This window comes from Echiichthys vipera, assembly GCF_963691815.1.
Source record: "Echiichthys vipera genome assembly, chromosome: 17".
Taxonomy (NCBI): domain Eukaryota; kingdom Metazoa; phylum Chordata; class Actinopteri; order Perciformes; family Trachinidae; genus Echiichthys; species Echiichthys vipera.
In genome coordinates this window covers 21,743,863-21,768,451 of record NC_139842.1, presented here as the reverse complement: position 1 = coordinate 21,768,451, position 24,589 = coordinate 21,743,863, and the positions used below count along the sequence as shown (strand labels likewise).

Here is a 24,589-nt window from a genome sequence, read left to right as displayed (position 1 = left end):
GACTTCCCCTACGCTGCAGAGACTCTGAGGGGCAAATGGTGTCAGGAATACCAGAAGCCGCAGTTCAGCTTTAAAGAGAACAATAAGGTCGCCTTAAGGTCGACTCGTCTACCACCCATTTCCAATGCAGTTCAAAACACCTCGGCTGCAAAGGATTCAACCAGAGGAGGGTTTCGTCCTACCTTTACCGCAGAGGGGTCTAGTTACCTCTCGGCAGATACCTGCAAGCCATTGCCCAAATTTGGCAGAACTAAACCCCAGAATGTGAGTCAGCTACAGGACTGCAAAAAAAACGAGCTCAGATATGGACAGAAAAGGATCATTGTCCTGCAACAGACAGCCCTGTCCTGTGCAAGTGGAGTCTCTAGGTTCCAGCGGGCCTCTGCACAGCCATCACACACCCGCCTCCCGCCTATCGTAACAGGCCGTGTCTAGACTGCTGTGACTGTGTGAATGTGATCAGGGAGATCCTGTGACTGTGTGAATTTGATCAGGGAGATCCTGTGACTGTGTGAATGTGATCAGGGCGATCCTGTGACTGTGTGAATGTGATCAGGGTGATCCTGTGACTGTGTAAATGTCATAAGGGTGATCCTGTGACTGTGTAAATGTCATAAGGGTGATCCTGTGACTGTGTGAATGTCATCAGGGTGATCCTGTGTAATAAAAAAACAACCTAATAAATAAACAAAAAACTAATTTGTGAACTAAATATATTTTTGTTTTATTTAACCACTAACTTCATCTTTATTACAAGTGTAACTGGTACTGAACTCTTAACTCCATGAATCTTGAAAGGTCAAAAATTACAGCAATATTTATTATATTATTATATTATATTTAATATGATGATATTTTTTTTATTAAAAACTGTCAGGAACCACATCTGCTCTTTCTCTCTCACTGATAAATTGTGGATAAGGCCTCACCCGGCTGCTCACGCTATGGTTGAGCCTCGTTCGGTGAATACAAAAACTAGAACAGCAGTGTTGAAAAAGTGAGCAGTCCCTTTAGAATAACCATTATAACCATTCTAAGGTAAAACCAATCACCTTCCAGATCACCATGTTAATTGGCCTCCACCTGACACCAACTGTGGAATAAAAAACGGTGTTCCTTGAGGATTCCACTCCTAGTAGTGCATGGTAAAATAATTCACCATGATTGGAAAGTTGTTGGAGGACAGAGCCAGGAAAAGATTGATCAGGGAAGCTACCAAGAGGCCCACGGTGACCTTGAAGGAGTCACAAGTCTAAATGGCAGAGGTCGGTGGATCTGTGCATGTGACAACAATTTCACAAGGTCTACATGTACGGCAGGGTGGAAAGAAAGATGCCTCTTCTGAAAAATGTCTCGTAAAAAACATGTGAAAGATTCTGATGCCACGTTGCAAAAGGTTATATGGTCAGTTGAGACCAAAATTGAACTTTTTGGGCTGAACTCCAAGCACCACACCACCCAAAACACACCATGCCTACAGTGAAGCACAGAAATACACGGGGAAATAGAGTACAGGTTGAAAAAATACAGAGTGAATACATTTGCAGTCTTGAAACACAGTTCAGAAGTGCATCAACTCAATGGAGAGAAACTTAATGGCTGAAGAAAAGTACATTTTTCTCTTAATTGGAGTTAGAGAGGGAAGGATATGAAAGCCATTTAAACATGACTAAAATAATAAAGGTGAGAACAGGGGTCAAGATTAGGCAACAAAAACACTGATCTCTTTATTGCTTTAACCGCTGTAAGGCCATCACAGCTCAAACCAAAACACACCAACATTTATGCACACTCACTTCAGTCAATCTGAAGATAGGCAGAGAAACCGTAGAAAATAATGGTCCTGTGGAGAGACCCAACACTGAACATATGAGTGGAAATATACAACACACAGAGAGGAGACAGCTCGACATTATCACACTCCCGGTCTCGTTTAGTTTTTGACTATCTAGAGGGTCAGAAATACTGTAAAGTCATAAGACATAGCTGATTAACAATACCAAGTCAAAATGACACCATACTGTACATATTGGTGCAACAATACTGAATTAAGACAAATTTGATAAACCAGAATCTTTAACAGATCACAGACATTTCACACTGGGTGTCACACCTGGCGTCTACTGACCACTTTATGTCTACTGACTACTCAAAATCTCTAACCCTAACCCCATATAGGGTTAAGTTACAAAAGTTGAGTTTGGGGTCAAAAATTATAAGGACAAAACTTATTGCCAAGTCTCCACTGGCTGAACTACAGTAATGATGAATTGATATGATATGATACAATGACTTTGTGATAATAACGGAAAGCCTTTTTTTGTCAAAATTGTTGTTTTGTTTGCCTAAATCATCTCCTCATGACGCCGGCCACCTGTGGTAAAATCGCCTACATTCTCAGTTGATCAGATCATGTGATTTTACGCCCGTGTCCCCAGAGTCAGGACTAAACATGGGACAGGTCTGCTCTGTGTCCCCAGAGTCAGGACTAAACATGGGACAGGTCTGCTCTGTGTCCTCAGAGTCAGGACTAAACATGGTACAGGTCTGCTCTGTGTCCCCAGAGTCAGGACTAAACATGGGACAGGTCTGCTCTGTGTCCCCAGAGTCAGGACTAAACATGGGACAGGTCTGCTCAGTGTCCCCAGAGTCAGGTCTAAACATGGGACAGGTCTGCTCTGTGTCCCCAGAGTCAGGACTTAACATGGGATAGGTCTGCTCTGTGTCCCAAGAGTCAGGACTAAACATGGGACAGGTCTGCTCTGTGTCCCCAGAGTCAGGACTAAACATGGTATAGGTCTGCTCTGTGTCCCCAGAGTCAGGACTAAACATGGTATAGGTCTGCTCTGTGTCCTCAGAGTCAGGACTAAACATGGTACAGGTCTGCTCTGTGTCCTCAGAGTCAGGACTAAACATAGGACAGGTCTGCTCTGTGTCCCCAGAGTCAGGACTAAACATGAGACAGGTCTGCTCTGTGTCCTCAGAGTCAGGACTAAACATGGTACAGGTCTGCTCTGTGTCCCCAGAGTCAGGACTGAACATGGGACAGGTCTGCTCCGTGTCCCCAGAGTCAGGACTAAACATGGGACAGGTCTGCTCTGTGTCCTCAGAGTCAGGACTTAACATGGGATAGGTCTGCTCTGTGTCCCCAGAGTCAGGACTACACATGGGACAGGTCTGCTCTGTGTCCCCAGAGTCAGGACTAAACATGGGACGGGTCTGCTCTGTGTCCCCAGAGTCAGGAGTAAACATGGGATAGGTCTGATCTGTGTCCCCAGAGTCAGGACTAAACATGGGACGGGTCTGCTCCGTGTCCCCAGAGTCAGGACTAAACATGGGACAGGTCTGCTCCTTGTCCCCAGAGTCAGGACTAAATATGGGACAGGTCTGCTCTGTGTCCCCAGAGTCAAGACTGAACATGGGACAGGTCTGCTCCTTGTCCCCAGAGTCAGGACTAAATATGGGACAGGTCTGCTCTGTGTCCTCAGAGTCAGGACTAAACATGGGACGGGTCTGCTCTGTGTCCCCAGAGTCAGGACTAAACATGGGATAGGTCTGATCTGTGTCCCCAGAGTCAGGACTAAACATGGGACGGGTCTGCTCCGTGTCCCCAGAGTCAGGACTAAACATGGGACAGGTCTGCTCCGTGTCCCCAGAGTCAGGACTAAACATGGGGCAGGTCTGCTCTGTGTCCCCAGAGTCAGGACTAAACATGGGACAGGTCTGCTCCTTGTCCCCAGAGTCAGGACTAAACATGGGACAGGTCTGCTCTGTGTCCCCAGAGTCAGGACTAAACATGGGACAGGTCTGCTCTGTGTCCCCAGAGTCAGGACTAAACATGGGACAGGTCTTCTCTGTGTCCCCAGAGTCAGGAGTAAACATGGGACAGGTCTGCTCTGTGTCCCCAGAGTCAGGACTAAATATGGGACAGGTCTGCTCTGTGTCCCCAGAGTCAGGACTAAACATGGGACAGGTCTGCTCTGTGTCCCCAGAGTCAGGACTAAACATGGGATAGGTCTGCTCCTTGTCCCCAGAGTCAGGACTAAACATGGGACGGGTCTGCTCCGTGTCCCCAGAGTCAGGACTAAACATGGGGCAGGTCTGCTCCTTGTCCCCAGAGTCAGGACTAAATATGGGACAGGTCTGCTCTGTGTCCCCAGAGTCAAGACTGAACATGGGACAGGTCTGATCTGTGTCCCCAGAGTCAGGACTAAACATGGGACAGGTCTGCTCTGTGTCCCCAGAGTCAGGACTAAACATGGGACGGGTCTGCCCCTTGTCCCCAGAGTCAGGACTAAACATGGGACAGGTCTGCTCTTTGTCCCCAGAGTCAGGACTAAACATGGGACGGGTCTGCCCCTTGTCCCCAGAGTCAGGACTAAACATGGGACAGGTCTGCTCTTTGTCCCCAGAGTCAGGACTAAACATGGGACAGGTCTGCTCTGACTCCCCAGAGTCAGGACTAAACATGGAGAGGACGGTTCAGTGTTTATGTTCCACATATCTGGAAAACCAGAAAACGAGTTATTTTAAATCAAGACTGAAGACTTTCCCGTTTGCAGCTGCTTTTCAGTAAATACAACTATAAATGAATTTCTTGTACTGCACTGTAACCTCTATGACCTGTCTTGAAAATGAACCTAATTTAATAATTCTTGTGCTTATTTTTAAATTATTTGACCTGAATGTCATTTCCTGTGTTTCCTCCTAAGCTTTTCATGTTTTATTATAGAACGATTGACAGATGAATAATTGTCATCTTACTATGTGACTAAAAGTATATCTGTGAATTGCTAAGATTGTTTTTTAGGTTTAATTTTTTAGAGCTCTTGGTCATCTCCCCGGCGCCAGGTGCAGTCAGGCCTGAGTCCCGGTCTGAGAGGCTGGAAGGGAGCGGGGATACTGGATTCACAGGCTACAGTTTAAACTCATAAATCTCAAATGAAGAATATATGGTCATTGTTTTATGTTGTTTCCTTGTTAATATGTATTTTAAATATATATATATTTTAATTAAATGTCATTCTTTCCAATGCTTTTAATGTTTTATGTAAAGCATTTGAAAATATGCTATACAGATAACCCTAATTTGCCTCGCCACCCCTCACCGAAAGCAACAAGAGTATTCACAGTAAGAAAGCATCTGAAACAGACACTTTCCTGTTGTGTGCTCCATATTAAGGAGACACTTGCGTTCATAGTTCTTATGAGAAAGGTTTTCATTTGTCCGGTACCCAAAGTGTGAATCGGATCCTAAGGACAGCTGATAAAATCTCAGGCACACTTCCTGTACGGCTGCTTGTCTAAACAACATTTACTTTAACATTGGACATCTACGGCTCTTTTCGCTGAGGACCTTGTAGAAAAACATACTTATAGTGAGAATACATGGAATTTAAAACAATGTTTTAAACCTGTGGGTCTTTACCAGGCACAAAGGCTTCAGACGAAAGATGTTACCGAGTTAATCGAGTCTCTACCTCTTTGATTATGACAGTTATTTTGTTAAATGTTTCTAACATACCCCAGTTTTATAGATGTGCAATACTTAATCTCTGGAGCACATATTGACACAACACTGGTGTAATCATATGAGATTTACAAATTATTATTTGAAAAAAAAAAAACACTGTGTACTCTTTGTATATTCTGTTAAGAAAGAAAAAAAACTAAAATATGGAAAATCTCAGTATTGTATTTGGAAGCAGCTTTGATATCATGTGTCTTCAACATTTACTGCAGTCTGATCTTCCAAGAGGTACCACATATGTTTAGCTTGACCTGTGCTACCCTTACATAGCAGGATTAGACACTACACAGTGAACTTAACAGCATATGAACATTTTGTGTTTGAGTACATCGTTTTGTATATCATAAAATCTGCAGAAAAAGTAGAAATAGTATTTCACTCTTAATATATAGATCTGTAGCAGAGCTGTAAATAGAACAACACAAGAACATTTGGCAGCAGAGTTAAAGGGATACCTGGACATTTTACCTGGAAATAAAGTTACATTTAAAGAGCAAGAAGAAAACAAGAGAAAATGTCACTGAAAAATGCAATTATTCATTGATTAACTGTTAAAAAATACAAAAATAATCTTGGAAACAGGAATCTAAAAAGGTTCAGTGAAATGTTGATGAAAGATGAAAAGGAGAAGCTCAAATTGAAAGCTTGAAATATAATATTCAATGCGTGAAACACGGAAAATCCTAAGTTTAACTTAGATGTTTTTTTTCTTTTTTCTAAAACGAATCATCCACACTTAAGGTGTATGGCTGGTGGTTCTGTCGAATTGTGACGGGATGCAGGAAAAATAAAATCAAAATGTCAAGGCAACCCTTTAAGAAAGCCGTGTCTATAAAGGTACACCAAGACTACATACATTTAAAAAAATAAAAACACCAACAAAACAAATAGACAAGACTACACCAATGCTAGCTGTAAGGCTGTACTTGGGCTAAATGAAAACACCAGCATGCTAACACAGACATGGTAACATGCTGAGGCGGGACGTGTGAATGCTGCGCTCCATTTGCCTCAAAAGAAACTGGGAATGACATCACACCTGGGATGAGCAGATTCCAGGTCTGTTTGGAAAAGGTTATTATATTTAACGGGGTAGGATTAGTCACAGCTTGACAGGTTAGCCACTGTTGGCGAACCCAGTTGATAAGAACGTATTATGTTTGTGCCTACACACAGCGTAGCGACATGTCCACATATAGAAGATGGACAGTATTGCTTGTAGACAAATAAGAAAGGTCTCCCACTGGGAACTCGCAAATTTTGACTTCTGAGTTACATTTGAATGCACCAGAAGCCTACAATCTCCTGTGACTCAAAGCTACATGCTACACTTTAAGCCTTAATATAATTTCTATGGGTGAGGTGTATAAAAATGCACCCCCTGTACAGTTTTCATGGGCGGGGGAAATGAGCTTTTGAGACCAAAACTGTTTTTGTACCAGGCTGTTAACATGTCTACTTGTGCTGTGACTTTGGGCTTTTTAAAATAGGGGTCTAAGGGGACTGACTCGCTTTTTCAGCCCCAGGTGATGCCTCTTGGTTGATGTTTAGCAGATGTATACTATATTAGCATGTTAGCATGCTAATATTCACTAATTAGCACTATAGCTGACGATGATGGAATGTTATTCATTTTGCTGGTATTTGGTCATAGAACAAAGTAATGTACAAATCAAGATATTGACGTAATGGTGCTCGAAATGAACTGATTATCTAAAAGTCAGATACAACACTGTCATCCCTAGAAGCCTGCAGCTAGCTTGGCTAAACTTGACAAATTAAATTAAAAAAAAAGCAGTACCAAACCTAGCTAAACCTTCAGGCATACCCTTTCAAAAACATAAAGGTCAGCATGAATCCATCTGTCCACCATCTTTGTGAACACTGAAGATCTCCAGAGCAAACTAAACTACTAACTGGGCATTCACACCGGCAACATTTTGACCTAATACTGCAAAACCTATAATGTGACAATATTTGGAACAGATTAACCGGTCTCATCTTTTTACATCAGCTTTTGCATCCACATATGTCACATATATCTACAGTATATGAATTTGTCAGAAAGTGTATTGGATTAGAATCCAGACTCCACCCTTATTGCCTGTGTATTTTATATAAAAATTCCTATTTTTATGATCTAAATGATTCTGACATTTTAAAGATGCAGTCTATAAATGCAAAGACTTGATTTGACACTATCTTTAAATGTGCAGCTGTGATCAGCTCTCAGTACTTTTAACTTCCATGTGAACACACAGTCGGTCACCAATACTCATTATTTTCATCTCAGCTACACTTTCAGAGTGTACGCAAACACACATTTGGTATAAGGATGACTGCTTCAGGTGATGAAGCTCAAAATTCTTCCCTTCATGAAAAACAAAACGCATCTTGTGAGTACATACACATCATACACAATAAAACAAATAAGAGTAACAGATGTATTGTAGTCATCTTGTGTGTGTGGTAACGTGTGAAAGAGTGTACAAGTATGGAAATGAGAACAGGATGGTGCTGATACGCTCAGACAGAGAGGGAAACGAAGCTGTTGTACTGCTCGATGTTTCTCTTCAGGATGTCCGAGCAGGGACCCAGGACTCGCTCGAACCGTGGCCGGTCCAGTTTGACACACTTGAGGGGTCCGCATGCAACGACAGTGGCAGCACGGGGGCGGTTCATCAGCAGGGCGATCTCACCTGGGGAACAAGAAAACCTTTCACACAGGCACAACACACTACTGATGGTGTCCTGCTTTGTCCTTAAATATATTTGGGATTTTTTTGGCAGTTTTAAAGCCACACCACGCTTCTAAATTCCCATCCAGCAGGAACATGTCAGAAAGGGCTGAAACAAATACTCGAGTAACTTGAGTCACTAGATTACAAAAATGCATTGAGGCAAAATCTCTGCCTCAATGATTCATTTCATTACTATCTCAGGCGTTATGCGGCCTGTTCCGTGCAGGGATCATTGTTCCACATGTACCATTTTTGCGGATGCAAACCACTACATCCAGAAAAGGCAGAGATAAAAAGTTTGGGATCATTTCACACTTTAAAAGAAGCCAAAAAGGAGCAATGTGTCCACCACTTCACCGAGCGTTGCTTATCCGGTTTAGGGAGGATGGTTGCCGTAGTGACGGAGAAACAGGAATAGAATGGGTAACGTTAGCCGTCCTCGTGAATGCCTATGTTTACTTTTTCATGACAATGTCAAAAATCACGTCACCTCCCTGATCAGTCTTTATAGTTTTGTTTGAGTAAATGTGTCAGAGGAGTTTGGTTGATTGCTTGTTGTTACAGTAAACAGGAAAAGAGCCACTCGCTCTTCCTGATAATATCTCTCTCTAATTAAATTTCTAAATGAATCTATTTGTCCTTAAACCTGTTTGAGTAAACACGTGTCACGTAGAATTTTATGAACTACTTTGAATTGTTTAAATAGTAAACTTATTCATGGTAAATTGTGAGAGTATTGCCTTCAACACACACACACCTCATCTCCCTCTTCCCCTCACCCACGTGCACACGATTAGCCGATTAATCAATGGAATACTCGGTAGAATATTCGATAGCAAAAAATTCGATGTCAGCAACTCTCTGGTCACACTGAAAAAAGTGCCTGTACTGTAGCACAGATGTCTATCAGGGTCTCGTGTTGGTCTGACTTACCAAAGTAATCTGAGGGTTCAAGTCTGCCGACCTCCACAAACTCCTCAGCCTCTGACCGCCTCTGCAGCACCGCAGCTGTTCCCTGGCAACACAACAAAGACATCTTAATCTACATTTCCCAGAAATCAATTCAATCCATTTATTGAATTTCTATCCAGATCTAAGATGCTCTTTCTCTCGCTCTTGAAAGTCACCAGATTTCATTGATAAAACAGTCTTTTTTTTTAAAGATTATTTGTTGGGCAGTTTTCAAGCCTTTTATTAGATAGGACAGACAGGACATGAGGTGAGAGAGAGAGGGGGAGACATGCAGCAACGGGCCGCAGGTCGGAGTCAAACCCGCTGCCTCGAGGACCTTCAGCTTCTTTACATGGGGCGACCGTTCTAACCACTGTGTCACCGGCCGCCCCATAAAACAGTACTTTTAACCTCACAGAAAATCTACCGATGCCTTGATCTGTTAGTTTTTAAAACACCAACACACAAATAAATAATTTCAGAAAGGGAAGTTAAGCTCAGGAATTTTACATAATTTTGTACATATATACACTTTGAAAACCATTTTAAGGTTGTATGGCACGTTTTGCACATCCTCCAGCAGCACGCTCTTCAACCACATGGCCACAGATCATTTGCCAGCCTCCCATTAAATGGGAATAAAGTTAAATCATAACCTTCTTCCATCATATATGTCGGGTCCTAAGGTAGAGTACACATTTTTTAACTTGTTAATAACATTTTTGCTAGCTAGCTGTTACCATGCGGTATGTAGCTTGATTGAGCGTGCAAATAATGATGTTTTAATTAATCAATATCCATTCAATATTTATTGTAATATCTTTCTTTTTTTTAAATGAGTTATTCACTTTAAACACTTAAGATTGCACAAGAGTCCAGACTGTTGGCTTGATTTTTTAAAGTAACTTTCCCAGATACTTAACTTCCCTAACTCACCACATGGCACATGTCACATTGTATTTGAAAAATGAATGCATTATGTCTGCTTATGATCTGGTGAAGGTTTTCTATCTGCATATGACATGGTAAATACAGCCCGAGCAAATAACCTACAGTATATTTCCATTTCATTCCCACTATTTCCTGTTAATTCCCATGAAAGGTTTTATGGTGAATATTTCTAGAACTTTGCAACTCTACATGGTACTGCATCAATAAGAGAATCAATAAAACATTGGATCAATAAGCAGAATCGATTATGGCATCGGTATCAATAACATATTATCAAATCCCACCTCTTTGGCCTATTTTAGCTGTGATCCACCTGAGTGATCGCACGTCTGCTCTACCATGCTGATCCCTCACACAGGGACTCATTAGAGTGTATTGGGCTGAAGGACAAAAATCTTTGGTTTAACAGGGGAACCACAACAAAGAAAGTTGCCTGCTGAACCAAATGTCCTATATCAGTTGGTTTGGATTAACCAGTGCTTGCAGACGGGGGTGTGTACCTCCAGGATGATGAAGAACTCATCGCCAGGCTCTCCCTGCACCACAATTTTCTGGCCGTCCTGAAACTGCACAGTCCCCAAGGCATCAGCCACCGTCAGACGCTCCCACTTATCCAGAGACTCTGTTCAGGAGAGACACTGTGGTCATCAGGGCAATGACAAACAACATGGTCCAGTCAGTCAATATGATGAAGAACAAAAGCTCTCACCTAAAATCGACACCTTGCTGAGGAACTCCTCGTACATCTTGCGCTTTCTCAAAGTGCTTCCCTATAAATAAAAATAAAAATATATTGTGACAGTTCATATAACAAACTGGTCATAATATTGCACAATTGAACACTTCCACAACAACTTGTTATTTCTCATAACTTTTTGTTCAGTTTAGTCGTTTCCTGAGACTGCACAGCTTACCATCAATATTCTCCTGTAGCTGTCTCTGTCGATGCCCCACAGCTTGACATTGGACTTGGCCCGGACTGTAGCTGCACGAGGGGTCCCGTAGATCAGAGCCAGCTCTCCAAAACTGCCCCCCTCACCAATGTTGGTCACCCATTCATTGTTCACATATACCTAAAAGGAGACAGAGAGCAGAGACCTGTGAACAGGTTTCTAATGACACGGCGGGGACAAAATGTTCACATCCATGTTGAATGTAAATTGTAAACACAAAGCTGCTTGCAACGCTTCTGTGTCGTCGCCAGGTTTAACCAGCCAGTAGCGTGGAAGTTGTAAAAAGCCAGCTTGTTGATTGGCTCCAGAAGAAAGGGATAGGAAACAGGAGGAAAAGACCCGTTTTTTTCTAGACCCCTGTGCAGAGTGAATCAAAATCGCCGGCAGAAGGGGTGGGGATACCCAGTCTAGCCAATATCTGCAACAAGCACTTAGAAAACTGCAGTTTTCCTGAAAATCTCAGTAATTATAAATGACTGAAGACTTTTCTGTTTGATGCTGATTATCATGAAATAAAATAATTATTAATGTTTTATACCTGTCTCATTCTTTTTGAGCATGTATTCATTTTCTTTTCTCTTCTTTTCTCTTTTTTAAATGTCCTTTAAATGTTTTGTGTAAAGTGCTATAAACTGTCTTGTTGCTTGAGTGTGCTAAATAAAAAACATGACTTGCGCAATAAACCACTGAAGACCAAAAAAAGCATGTTAAAGTGTTTATATTGAATTAGTTTAAATAAATGAACCAATCCTACATACATACTCAAAAGATTAAACCTGAAATTCCAGTCAAATCCAACACAAAGTATATCTGAAAAACAACGGGGCACAAGTCCAAGCTCTCTATTGCTGAAGCTAGAACTGTGGTAATATATTTTGGCCACTGGGGGGCAGCAGAACAAGCTGAACTCCGCAGAGCAATAGTCTTTATGAGGCGGTTAGCTCTTAGAAGAAAATACTCATTAAGAAGTTAAGTGAGAGATAACCTTTCAATTTCAAAATAACACTGGCAGATGAGTTAAAAACTGCATAAAAACATAAGAAAAAGAACTTACATCCATCTCTCCCTGGTCAATCACATAGAAGTTGTCTCCCTCGTCACCTGGAACAGGAGCAATGAAGAATCTCATGGATGAATGAACCCAGGAAAAATACATTTCAACATAAAGTGCTGTGTGTTAAACTCACCTTGTTGGATGACTGTTTCTCCAGCGATGTAGTTGACAGAAAACATCGCGTCGAAAATGTCACTGAAGGGGGAGAAATTCCGCTGATTAGCTGGAAATGCATTAAAAAAGGGACTGTTGAAACGACCAGACTGTGTGGAACTGTTACCTCCTCTCGTTGTCGTCCAAGTGGGCAAACAGCACATTCGTCTCCATGGCTTTGGAAAGGGCAGCCATGCTCTTGTAGTCTTTAGGGATGACCTTGGGTGAAACAAAGTTTGTTTAGATCAGAGGTACATTTCAGTGGAAATTAAAACTAGTGTTGTCATCATACTGAAATAATAACCTCCACACACATATTCACTCAACATTTGCTCTTTAGCTTCTAATGAATCCACTATGTTCACCAGCAAGTCTCTCACTGTGTCTGTTTGGTCGTGTGCAGCAGGTTTATCAAAGCTGTTTCACTGAAAACATCTACCTGCTGAGGCTGGGAACCAGGCTGATGAGAGCAGTGTTTCGGAGCCAGAAACCAAAACATTAGGCTGAAATACTGAGTATAGCTGAGGGTCAATGCAGAGTTGGAGAGATTCCGCCGTGGGTTCATCACAACAACCCCTCACATAACAAATTACATATTTTATCAGTTGATAGCACAAAAATATTTATTTGTGAAGCTTTAAGTATGATGGCATGTGAAAGAAAAAAACATAAAAACTAGTTACCACTACGGACCTTTCTGACATAGGAGGCAGCGTCTTCCTCAGTGTACACCTCAGCACTGATGGCTCCTCTCCGGCTCCGACCCCTCACCACAGGGTTCATGGGTGGAGAGATTTCGTCCTCACGGGAGTCTGACCGGGAGCTAGACTTCAGCTGTGTAGCCATCTGCTGGGCCTCCTCCTGCTGGACAACATGTAGACACAACCACACTTGTAAAACTCAAGAATAACAGGCTGCTTGTACAGAAAGCTTGAATAATCAGAAACTGAATTTCATGATGGGTCCTTGAACCAGCATTAATAAATATTGTTATGTTTGAAATTAAAAGTACATCAAACAAGTGTGTGTCATTAAAAAGGTTTGCTCAAAGCACCGATATGAAAGAGAGGCTTTGTTGCTACATGTGTCGACCTTTTCCAGTTTTTCGAAGTAGTCCCTAAGAAAGGCCATGGGCCGGTCGGGCTGGGCCGTGCACAGCTGAACGATGCAGTCCTTGAGCAGTTGCTGGATGTTGTGTTTCTGGACATACTGCTCACACTCTCGGAGGCTCTGCTCCTCCTCGCTGCTTGTACTGCTCGACGCCATCTTTGTCTTGTGACCTGGAAGGAGATGAGGAAACACACTGTCCAATCAGGAAGATGTCTCCTGCCACTCTGAACTGATGTGCAACTGGAGTTCAATTGGACCATTATGGACTCGGGGGGCTTATCAATTGGAATAGCCTGCAAAGAATATAGAGGATAAAGCAACAGCCCTTTCTCACTGTGCATTCCCATTTAAAACGTCACCCAAAACAAATGCATCTTACACATGAATGCATTAGTAATGATAATCCAAAAACATAATAAACAACTTGAAAAAAGTCATTATGCATTATGAGTAGAGTTGATTTTACTTTTCATATTTAAGTACACTGAGCCTGATACTGTACTTTTTCTTAAATATCTTTACAATCTAAATGCATAACTTTCTTGTGGTAATATCGTAGTAATGCAGCTACATGACTTTGAATACTTCTTTTTCCGATGTTTTCTTGCCAAATCTTCATCAGCAATGTTACTTGTACCCTGTACGTTACAGTGTTCCCACGGCATGTAACGTTAGCTAAAGCTAGAGAAGTTATTAGCCTACGTACAGTTACGCTGAAGTTAGTTAGCTGCCCAGCTACAGAGCGAGTGCCTCTACACGGTAACTATCTGTTAGCTCGGCTGAGGAGTTGTCTCGACTGGCCATCTTGAAAACCCACCACTTAAGTTAGCTTAGCGAGCTAACTGTTCGCCCGCACCGTCCCGGGTCAAAACAAGGAGAAAACACCAACAAAAAGAAGCGAGAAGAACAAGTGTGTGTTACAGAAGTGTGACAACGAACTGTGCACACTGCAAACTACACGAAAACACTCACCAGACATGATGTGACGTGTGTCCCGATTGTTTTTCTTGTTGACTATTTGACGACAGAAAACCGCCGCTTCCGCCTGGAATTGTTTCACAATAAAAGTGCCCCTTCAAAACAAAAAGTAGCCTACGCGTAATTGAGAAACTTCTTATTATCCCGAAAAATAAAATGTATAAACCACTTATCGCATACCTTTACACTTTCTATAAAATCACGACATACATTTTTATTTTTATTTTTTAGAGCTGAAACAGTCAGTCAAGGAGATAGATTTTTGACTAAAATAGATTTTCAATTTTTTTTTTTTTTATATTTTGTGAACTTTTTACAGAGAAAATAATTAGAGGCTATAGCCCTTTTTAATGTTTCACAAATCCTACTGCCAGGCAACATGTGTGTGAGTGTGTATGTGTGTACGTGTGTGTGTGTACATGTGTGTTTGTGTGTGTGTGTGTGTGTGTGTGTGTGTGTGTGTGTGTAATGTACATTTTTGTTTGTTTGTTTTGTTTGTTTGATTGTGGTGGTTTATCACAACCAACCTGCTCCAGGCGACAAGATGCTTGCTCAACAGCTATCAGCAGACACACCCACCTTTCTTTCTTTCACTCCCTTCAGTAATAACACAGTCACTTCCTTCACCCAGGCAGACTGCACAGCTCCATTCGTGTCGACTGCCCAGAGTCCACGGATACAGCCCTGCACCTCTTAGCACCACCACAAATTCAATTTGGCCACATAACCAGGGCAAAGGTAAGTAATGTACTCAGCTTTCTTTCTTTTTTATCATAGCTTGCTCAGTATTTGATCACTTGTAAAACTGGTTTATGCTTTCCATCTGGTCCCTACAGCTATTAAGAAAAGTATGAGCCTGTTCCAGTCTGGACAGTTGAATCTATTTGTCTGTTTGATAAGGCAGGGCAATGACAAATACGACACCAAAAGTAACACTTGGGGTGTACTTCTTCGTCTTAGGTATTCAAACAAAACCTCAAAACCTTTCAAACTGTGAGGGACTTACTGTCACAAACTGACATCTCTATTAGAAATTCAATGTTTGTTTCTTCAGGATCAGGTTATCGTTAGAGGGCAAAGAAAAATACAGACGTAACAGTTAAAGTGTGTTTGTACAGTATGCACCACACCTGATAATGGCGTACTGTTATCTCATCATTACTCACATAGCCAACAGTGAGTTAAAGGGAGAGTTGTTGCAGAGATTAACTCATTCGTGCATACTGTAAGTTTGCCCACAAAGGGGATGTACTCATTTTCTCGGGACCTACATTTCAAGTATCCATTACAGTAAGTGACAGCAATCAGGTGATTTTAGATTTTAGGATGAAATAGGAGTATGAAAGTCTTCACTGTGCATGTTATATCTCAACGCAAATACAACAACCAAGCTGTGCTTTGTCTGTAAAAATCATGTTTCCCTACAAAATGTCTCCCTGTCCTCCCTGATCTCTTCCAGGAACCTGCAGCAACACATCTGCAGATCGGCCGTGACAGCAGCTACATTCCAGCAGCCTCCTCTGCCTCTGCTCAGACATGTCTCTCTACAATTTTGGCCTGGAGCCAATCTCCTGCCACACCTGGAACAAAGACAGGACCCGTAGGTGAAACAGCAAACATTTTGTAACACATGTACACCTACGTATGTGCAGTATTCTGCATTCTTTCTCCATCATTTTCGGATTCAATACAGGGCGGAACCACACTTGCCATGCAGGATGTAGATTCATTTTCGTCTCTGATTGCATTAATGTTGCCTGGAGAACCGCTGGGAATCTGATTATCAATGCAGGAAATGGACTGAAAGAGCTTTACCACATGCATCTGACTGCACTTTAGTCGAAGGATGTCTACTGCTGTTTTTCTAGTAGGCATTGAGGTGCAGTGGACTCTACACATTGTACGTCTGGCCCTACACTTTTAATAGGAATGGCCCCAGGATCACTACTTATGTTTTCTAATAAATACATCTTTATGAAACCCCAGTGTGAAAACAAAAACAATATGCAATATCTTGTTTTCAGTGTCAGTGTCAGGCCAACTTAAGCATAGGGCCGCTTTGAGCTAAATGCTTACATGCTCCAAGTGACAATGTTGACATGCAGGTATAATCTTTCCCATGTTTGCCTTATGCTGAGGCGGATGGGAAGGTTGCTAGTGTTGCAGTTATTTGGTCTTGAACCAAATTCAGAATTTGACCTAATGATGAATCCAGATAGAAAGTCAGAGGATCAGCAAAGTTATTACAATTCATCCTCTGGGGACGATTTATCTGAACCATGTTTCATGACCATCCATCTTATTGCTGTTGAGATATTTCAGTCTGAACTGGACCGACCAACTCACAGACATTGCCATCCCTACAAACACACTGCTAGCGTAAATCTGCTATAAATATTCCTGGTCCTCATACTGAGGATTTTGGTGATCCCTTCATTTTCCTCTGATGGATTTATCAGGACAAACTGTCTGCTTGTACACAGTAAATATCCAAATCTAATGTGCAGTATGTCTGCACACTTGCGGTGTACATTCATGTTCCAGGGACGATGAATCATTTCTCAACTCTAACACACTGATAACCATGACAAGTGCACACTCACACTCCTAAGATGAAGACATGATTCTATTATCCTAAAGTGGTTACAATGCCTAACATTCTGTACACATTATTTCATGCCAGAGATCGCAGTGAGTCCTAACAACAATGTGGTGAACATCTATGAGAAGAAAGGCAAAGAATGGGTCAAGATCCATGAGCTGAAAGAGCACAGTGGACGAATCACAGGTACTGTAACTTCTATCAGCCAACACTGACTGAAGGACAGATGGGAGGTGACTATTCACAACCATTTAAGAGAGAAAATAAGACATATGCACAAACAGTGTGTCCACTGCCCCAGGGCCTTGGTCTATCCATCGTTTCAGCATCGATCCTTTACACTTGAATAGAGCTTCATAATTATGTCCACAGGCATTGACTGGGCCCCAGAGTCCAACCGCATTGTAACATGTGCCGCTGACCGCAACGCCTATGTGTGGACACTGAAGGATGACGCGTGGAAGCCCACCCTGGTCCTGGTGCGAATCAACCGTGCAGCAACTTGTGTGAAGTGGTCACCACTGGAGAACAAGTTCGCCCTGGGCAGTGGAGCTCGCCTCATCTCTGTCTGCTACTTTGAGAAGGAGAACGACTGGTGAGCAATATCAAATCCTGTTCTGTACTTACACTGATATTGGTTTTGAAGGAAAGATTATTTAGACTACATCAATAATACAGCCTAAGAATGGTTAGGCTGTATTATTATTAAATAGGTTAGAAAGTCTAACAACTACGGTCACATGCTGCACGTCGAGGAATCAAAGAAAAAGCAACCACACAATATGTGTCTTACTATTACCAACAGATTGCCATTATATTTGCCGAGCACATTCAATTACAGCTTTTTACTATTCTCCTTCCCTTTCAGGTGGCTGAGTAAGCACATCAAGAAGGCCATACGCTCCACAGTCCTGAGTCTGGCCTGGCATCCCAACAACATCCTACTGGCAGCTGGGTCTGCAGACTTCCACTGCAGGTGACACAGCTACCAAAACTGCATGTGAGGGAAGGGGGGCAAACTGGAGTCTTAGTTCTACACACAGATACATAAAGAAACAGCTCTGGATTTCCAAGAGGACAGCATGTGGGCAAGTGAACTGGGTTGAGCATATTAATCATGTTGTCCAAAAACAATCAGGCTGCACCAAATACTTACTAGAGCTCTAAATGTGGATTCATTGCCTTAGAATCAAGTCCAACTATATGTTAAGCAACCCAACATGGGGTCCTGAAGCTGACAAACTATAACAGAACTCCATACCATGCTTTTTAGGGTTTTATCAACCTACATCAAGGACATCGAGGACAAGCCTGGACCCACTTCCTGGGGGTCCAAAATGCCTTTTGGGGAGGTGATGCTGGAGCATAAGGACTGTGGAGGCTGGGTGCACAGTGTCTCCTTCTCCCACGATGGAGACCAGCTGGCCTGGGTGGCCCACAACAGCAGCATCACTGTGGCTGATGCCGCCCAGGGGAAGGAGTGAGTACATCTGCCTCTTATTCCAGCAGTATGATCACTATTAATATTCAGCCAAACAATTACAGTAAGATTAAGTATCTATTTTTATTTTTTTTAATTAGGTGGATAAATGACTTTAACTCCACCCAGGCATCTGTTTCTTTCTTCCTTTTTTTACTCACTAAGATGCTTGTTCCATATATGATACCGCATTCATTTGATGTCATAGGTGTTTTTGACATTATAGCTTTACATCGTTGTAACCCCTGTCCATCCAGGGTGACCCAGCTGACCACTGACCGTCTACCACTTCTGAGTGTGCTCTTTGTCAACCCCACTGAGCTGGTTGCTGCGGTAAATATCACCTGCCCTGTGTGTTTGTGTGTGTATGTGTGTGTGTGTGTGTGTGTGTGTGTGTGTGTATGTGTGTGTGTGTGTGTGTGTGTGTGTGTGTGTGTGTGTGTGTGTGTGTGTGTGTGTGTGTGTGTGTGTGTGTGTGTGTGTGTGTGTGTGTGTGTGTGTGTGTGTGTGTGTGTGTGTGTCCAGCGACACTACCTGCTCAGCAACAAACAGCAGAAAGACACAGGTGGAGACTAGCTGGTAAACTTAGTGGAGCAGTCAACAGCTGGGGAGGCAGACATACTTATTTTTCTGCTGGATGAGTAAACAGGCGACTGTTTATTAAAGCGTTACCCATATTAACTTTACGAGGTGATGATATGTTAATGTGGTTCCAATTTTTCTCTGGCAAAAGCAAATATATGCATGCAGCTTTAAGTAAAACTAGTAATACCACAATCTAAATACAAATAATCTTAAGTAAATTTTTGCAGTAACCTTCAGTTCCCCTACTGGGCAGAACAAATATCTGAACTCTAGCCTCAGAGCATAGGCTATGGGTGTGTTCTGTTGACCTTTAAAGGTTCCATAGTGTAAAAACTGAGACACTGTGTCTTTTTTATTATAAAGCAGGTTAAGATGCTATATTAATACTGTGAAAGTATCAAAACACTCAATCCACAGAGAAATACACACAGCCTCTTTTCAGAAACTTGTCCGTTGTGATGTCACAACTATACTATATAAAGGTAGAAACTGCAGCTACAGTGACTGTGACTGTCGTTCACTGGCTACAATGCCGTTGCAACGGCATTGCAGAGAGAGCGCAGTTGTGGAAGACCCAGAAACACTGATGGTGATTTTCCAAAAAAAATACAAGTATGAACCTAAAAAAGAGCATGATATATGGCCTTGTTTACCTTCTCTATTGCGTTGATAATACAACATTTAAAGAAAAAAGAAAAGAGTGACTTTGGGGACTCCTTTAGAAAGTTTTCTGCCAGAACACGATAGTAATTATTTTAATGTCATATCCATTGAAACACTATATTAACCTCGCTGAGTAACTGGATATCCACATTCAGCTGACTATAATTATTCACTTACCTCTTATAATGGTAAAGATAACACTTTGGGGAGAAAATATGTCAAAGTATAATAAGTATTATTATTAAAGCACAAATCATTGCGATAGGGAAACTGTAATAGCTATCCCAATTCTGACCGCTTTCATCTTCCTCTTGGTTTAGCAGACAGAATTTAAAGTCAATTAAAGAATATAATCTGTAAACGTTCATCTGGTCAATTCTTGAGTGAGTTAAAACAATAGGGATTGATCATATGAGCCACTGATGAAACACTTCTAATTGCTTTTTGCTGAGTATTCCAACCTGAGTGTCTGTGGCGACACGCCCGCTCTAGATGTAAATACGCCGCCATGTGATCGACACTGCTGACAGCAGTGGTCTGTCGGCCCAGCATGTCAACGGTTATGCTTCGTTCACTTGTAATCAGAAATCGCAAACTTCCAACTTCTGAGTCAGGCTTTTAGTAAGGGCAGAAGTGTAAAAGGAACATATGGATTTAAGAGGGTAGTATAGGGGACAGACTGTAAGAAGAGAGGTGAATGTGTTTCAATAAAGTTCACAAAGAGCAAAAAAAAAAAAATACATCTTACCGCCAAACAGGCTGCTAGAAACAATGTATCTCAAATCTTATGGATTACAGCTATACAGTAAGTCCTCAAAGGTAAACTCTTGATGTTATAGGGGGTTGTCAAATTATATAATTCAGCTTTAAGTACACAGATACAGTCATACTGTACTTAACTTGAATATTCATATGATCCCATGTACTCATCTATTTTCCATCAGGGTCATAACTGTTGCCCCTACCAGTTCACCTATAAGGGTCCAGGTACTCTGGAGTTTGTGAAGAAGCTGGACATCCCCAAGCAGACCTCCAAGGTCAGCATGTCAGCCATGAAACACTTCCAAAACCTGGACAAGATGGCCACTGAAGAGGGCAGCAACGAGCTGGACACCATTCACCAGAACAGCATCACGTAAGGGCCACTGCTGTTTCCCTCTCAAATAACCTCTACCATTCGGACAGCACCACCATGTGGTCACTCCTTGGTTTGGTCTGTGCATTTTTTTTTTTGTAAGAAGAAGTATTTATTTATGCCGCAACGGGGAAAATTGAATTTTTTCACTCTTATTATTAATCATGTTACACACACAGGCCCGAAATACACACATGCACAGACAGGACCTATATACATGCAATTAAGGAGAGATGTTAGAGCGAGGGGGCTGCCAGTGACCGAGCAGTTAGGGGTTTGGTGCCTTGTTCAACAGCACCTCGGCAGTGCCCAGGAGATGAACTGGCACCTCTCCAGCCACCAGTCCACACTCCATACATGGTCCACACAGGGACTTGAACCAGCGACCCTACGGTTCCCAGCCAAGTCACCTATGGACTGAGCTACTATAATAAGTAGTTTAATAGACATGAATCAGCATGTACTTATCCCAAGAGAGTATATGTTTTTTGCTGCTGTGGTGAAGGTGTCTCCAGAAGGCCTTGATTTGGTTGTTTTTAATTATTATTTTTGTGTGAGCATGTGTCGTGTTGTGTCCTCCAGGCAACTGTGTGTTGTAGCGGGGGTGAAAGACAAAGTGGAGAAGTACAGCAGTGTGGGTCTGGATGGAGCCATGGTGATCTGGGATTTTAAGGTACATACAAAAGTCAAACTGTCATTTGTAACTTTTTCTTACTCTCTTGTATTTTAATGCAATCATCGTACACATTTACCCTTTAAAGGCCCCATATTGTTACGAGTGACACAGTGTACAGTTGTGATGTCACAACTAGGGTTGGGAATCGAGAACCAAATGTCCCGGTCCATCAGAGTGGTACACGTCTACGTGTTATCAACTCCTCTAACAAATCCAGGCGGTCCCGTTTTGCAGTATACATAGTATTCCTGCACCGTCATGCTGGTTATGGTTTTCATTGTTAGAGATACCGTCCCAATGGCAGCTCTCGCTTCAACCTAACAAAAGTGTTTACCCAATCAGAAGCAGAATAGGGCGGGACATCCTGCACACAGCTGAAAGTAGGTGCTACAGTCACTCACCTGATAATCAGGGCCTGTAGCCAGATTAAAAGTGTTGAGATGTTGAGTGTCTTGTGTCTCTTTGGCTCGCTCTGTCCATACTCAAGACAACGAGAGCCGATTGCAGCCACACCTTGCTTCTCACTGGGAGGCGAACTTGGATAGCACTCCAAACATTCATTTAAACAAAAGCAAATAAATAAGGCTCTGTTAAGGGGAAAAACATATTCAAATTATACCAAATACACAAAATGAAATCACATTATGTGACTGGACATTGCTGTATGTCACATTAATGTTAGTTATCATAAGCCTGTTCAAGCCTCGATAATGTTACTTTAAGACTTTTACTCAAGTAATATTCTAAAAGGTGACTTTCACTTCTACCAAACTCATTTTCTGGTGGGATACTTGTACTCTTACCCAAGTATTGCGTTCAAGTACTTTATAAGACTGTTATTAACCTCATAGACAAATCTATCCCCTGCACACCAGGGACGTAAAACAATGATCTGAAATTGATTCAAACACATTAGGTGTGTTTCCACTATGGTCGACTACCCTGAATGAGGCGTGTCTATCTCGCCAAAAAAACCCCTATTTAGCATGTCAGTCGCTCAGGATGCCGTTTAACAGAGTAGAAAGAGGCAGGGCCTCTTTCGTCCCCTGAGATTTACCTGGTTGCTGATTGGATGTAGCTCTCAGCGGGATGTGACCTGTGGTTTTACAGACGCCACGGATTCTGGATTAAATTTCTGACCTGTGGTCCTTTGATGCATGTTCCATACCTCTCTCTCTCCCATTTACACACACACACGCACACGCACACGCACGCACACACACACACACACACACACACACACACACACACACACACACACACACACACACACACACACACACACACACACACACACACACACACACACACACACACACACACACACACACACATTTAAGCAATTTCCCCCTGGGATTATTAAAGTATTTCTAATTCTGATTCTGATGGTATTGATAATTTCTTGTCAATTCCGATCCCTAGTCCCAACTATACTATATAAAGGTAGAAAGTGCAGCTACTGTGCGTTACAGTCATTCCCAGGCTGTAATGAAGGCACAGAGATGCAGAGAGTGCAAATGTGGAAGACCAGTAAACACTAACCAATCAGAACAGACTAGGCTTTTTCAGGAGGGCGCTAACACAGAGCGTATCAGACAGAGTGAATACAGGTTTATTCAGACAGACAGTATGAGAAAAATAATGTGTTTTTTGAACATTAAAACATGTAAACATGTTTTAGTACAAACCAAAAACACAATTATGAAGCTGAAAATTAGCAATGAAATGGGACCTTTAAGGTATTTTGATTGGAGGTTGTTCACTGTAATTGAAGGCAGATATTCTGTTATTTGATTCCTAATGAAAATATAATGGAAGATTTGACAAAATGCCTTCACCCAACTCTATGGGAACCGGGCAAAATGCCTTCAGTGATATGGACCATTAGCTGTGGTTCAAAGATGTATTTTGTATTTAAAGCTAGTGGGTGGAACTTGAGTTTATTCCAAACATTTGCTTGAGGTAATTTAGCACTGTTATATAACAGTTATATTGGTAACTATTGGTTTGTTTTGACCCCTATCACTTTACTAACTAATAGTGGGCTATGCCTTCACTTCATTCATGGTTTATTATCATAGTATTGGTTATGCCAGTTCAATCATAACTTATTGTAGATGCACACTGATTTTTGTGCCTACCAAATCCCCAAAACATCAAAACCTAGAGGAATAATCACTTAAACAATAGTTCAGTCAGGTTTTTCATACACAAAATACAATTGGACACAACATGTAGGGCAAAATTAGCTTTGAGTGATGGCCTTGAAATGTGCTTTATGAATAGTCAAAATGTGTTACAGATGCTTTTGTTATGCTGATAACATTCTTAAGAAAGCACTGATTACATGTTCAGTTTTAGATGTCTGCCATAATCCACTGCTACAGTATCTGCCTTCAGAACACCTTCAAACAACTGTGTCGGATCAACTCTAACATGTTTGAACTCTTATTGTGCAGCACTGAGACCCCACAGATGTCACAGGCCGGACTGACCACCACACCCACCCAACACTCTTCTGTGGCATATACCTGCTGCCAGGGAAAGCTGTGGATCTACTGGTGTGTTTTTGAGTAACTGCCAAACAATGTAAGCTCACGTGCTTTGTGATATTTGTCAATAAAAATTGTTTTTTGAATAAATAAAGAAAATGCGATGTAATGACTTGTTCTTCTCATGTTGATATTTTGATGCATTTCTTTAAGTTATTACTTTATTTTTGTATCTCTACTCCACTGCCTCTGCTGCCATTTTACCTCCGTCATCACGGCTATGAAAAGGTGTAATGTCTTCTGTGGCTTCTGAGCGAGTTTTCCATACTGAGAAAAATACCTCTGATGGTGTTATCAACGTTGTCTCAACTTTGTTTAAAAATAAAATAAAATGCATACAGGTTAATACGCTGAGATACATTGAATATCTGCAGTAAAGCCCCAATACTGATCACCTTAACATAATTTGATAGTACACCTAAACTGGGGCGACACGGTAGTGTGGTGGTTGGCACTGTCTCTTCATAGCAAGAGG

General features: G+C 41.8%; 2 protein-coding genes across 4 annotated transcripts; one reads left to right on the top strand and one right to left on the bottom strand.

Annotated features, from left to right (window-relative positions):
• Positions 1–4,705: 4,705 nt before the first annotated feature.
• prkar1aa (protein kinase, cAMP-dependent, regulatory, type I, alpha (tissue specific extinguisher 1) a) lies at positions 4,706–14,470 on the bottom strand. 3 transcript variants are annotated; one of them, XM_083931553.1, is made up of 11 exons: positions 14,416–14,470; positions 13,426–13,613; positions 13,027–13,197; positions 12,461–12,552; positions 12,314–12,375; positions 12,181–12,227; positions 11,088–11,246; positions 10,883–10,943; positions 10,674–10,795; positions 9,205–9,286; positions 4,706–8,229 (listed from the first exon to the last, which is right to left on the bottom strand). In XM_083931553.1, exons 1-11 carry the CDS (start codon positions 14,420–14,422, stop codon positions 8,057–8,059), a joined length of 1,164 nt encoding a protein of 387 aa, XP_083787679.1. In that variant the 5' UTR covers positions 14,423–14,470; the 3' UTR covers positions 4,706–8,056. The 3 variants fall into 3 exon arrangements, with proteins under 3 accessions (XP_083787679.1, XP_083787680.1, XP_083787681.1); XM_083931554.1 differs by having other exon boundaries at positions 13,027–13,194; XM_083931555.1 differs by lacking the exon at positions 14,416–14,470 and adding an exon at positions 14,261–14,379.
• A 556-nt stretch (positions 14,471–15,026) lies between these two features.
• Positions 15,027–24,217, top strand: LOC310959495 (actin-related protein 2/3 complex subunit 1A-A). The gene is made up of 10 exons (XM_083930866.1): positions 15,027–15,159; positions 15,881–16,021; positions 17,105–17,209; positions 17,396–17,618; positions 17,892–17,999; positions 18,297–18,503; positions 18,761–18,836; positions 20,696–20,886; positions 21,469–21,559; positions 24,022–24,217. Exons 2-10 carry the CDS (start codon positions 15,958–15,960, stop codon positions 24,025–24,027), a joined length of 1,071 nt encoding a protein of 356 aa, XP_083786992.1. The 5' UTR covers positions 15,027–15,159; positions 15,881–15,957; the 3' UTR covers positions 24,028–24,217.
• The last annotated feature ends 372 nt before the right edge of the window (positions 24,218–24,589 follow it).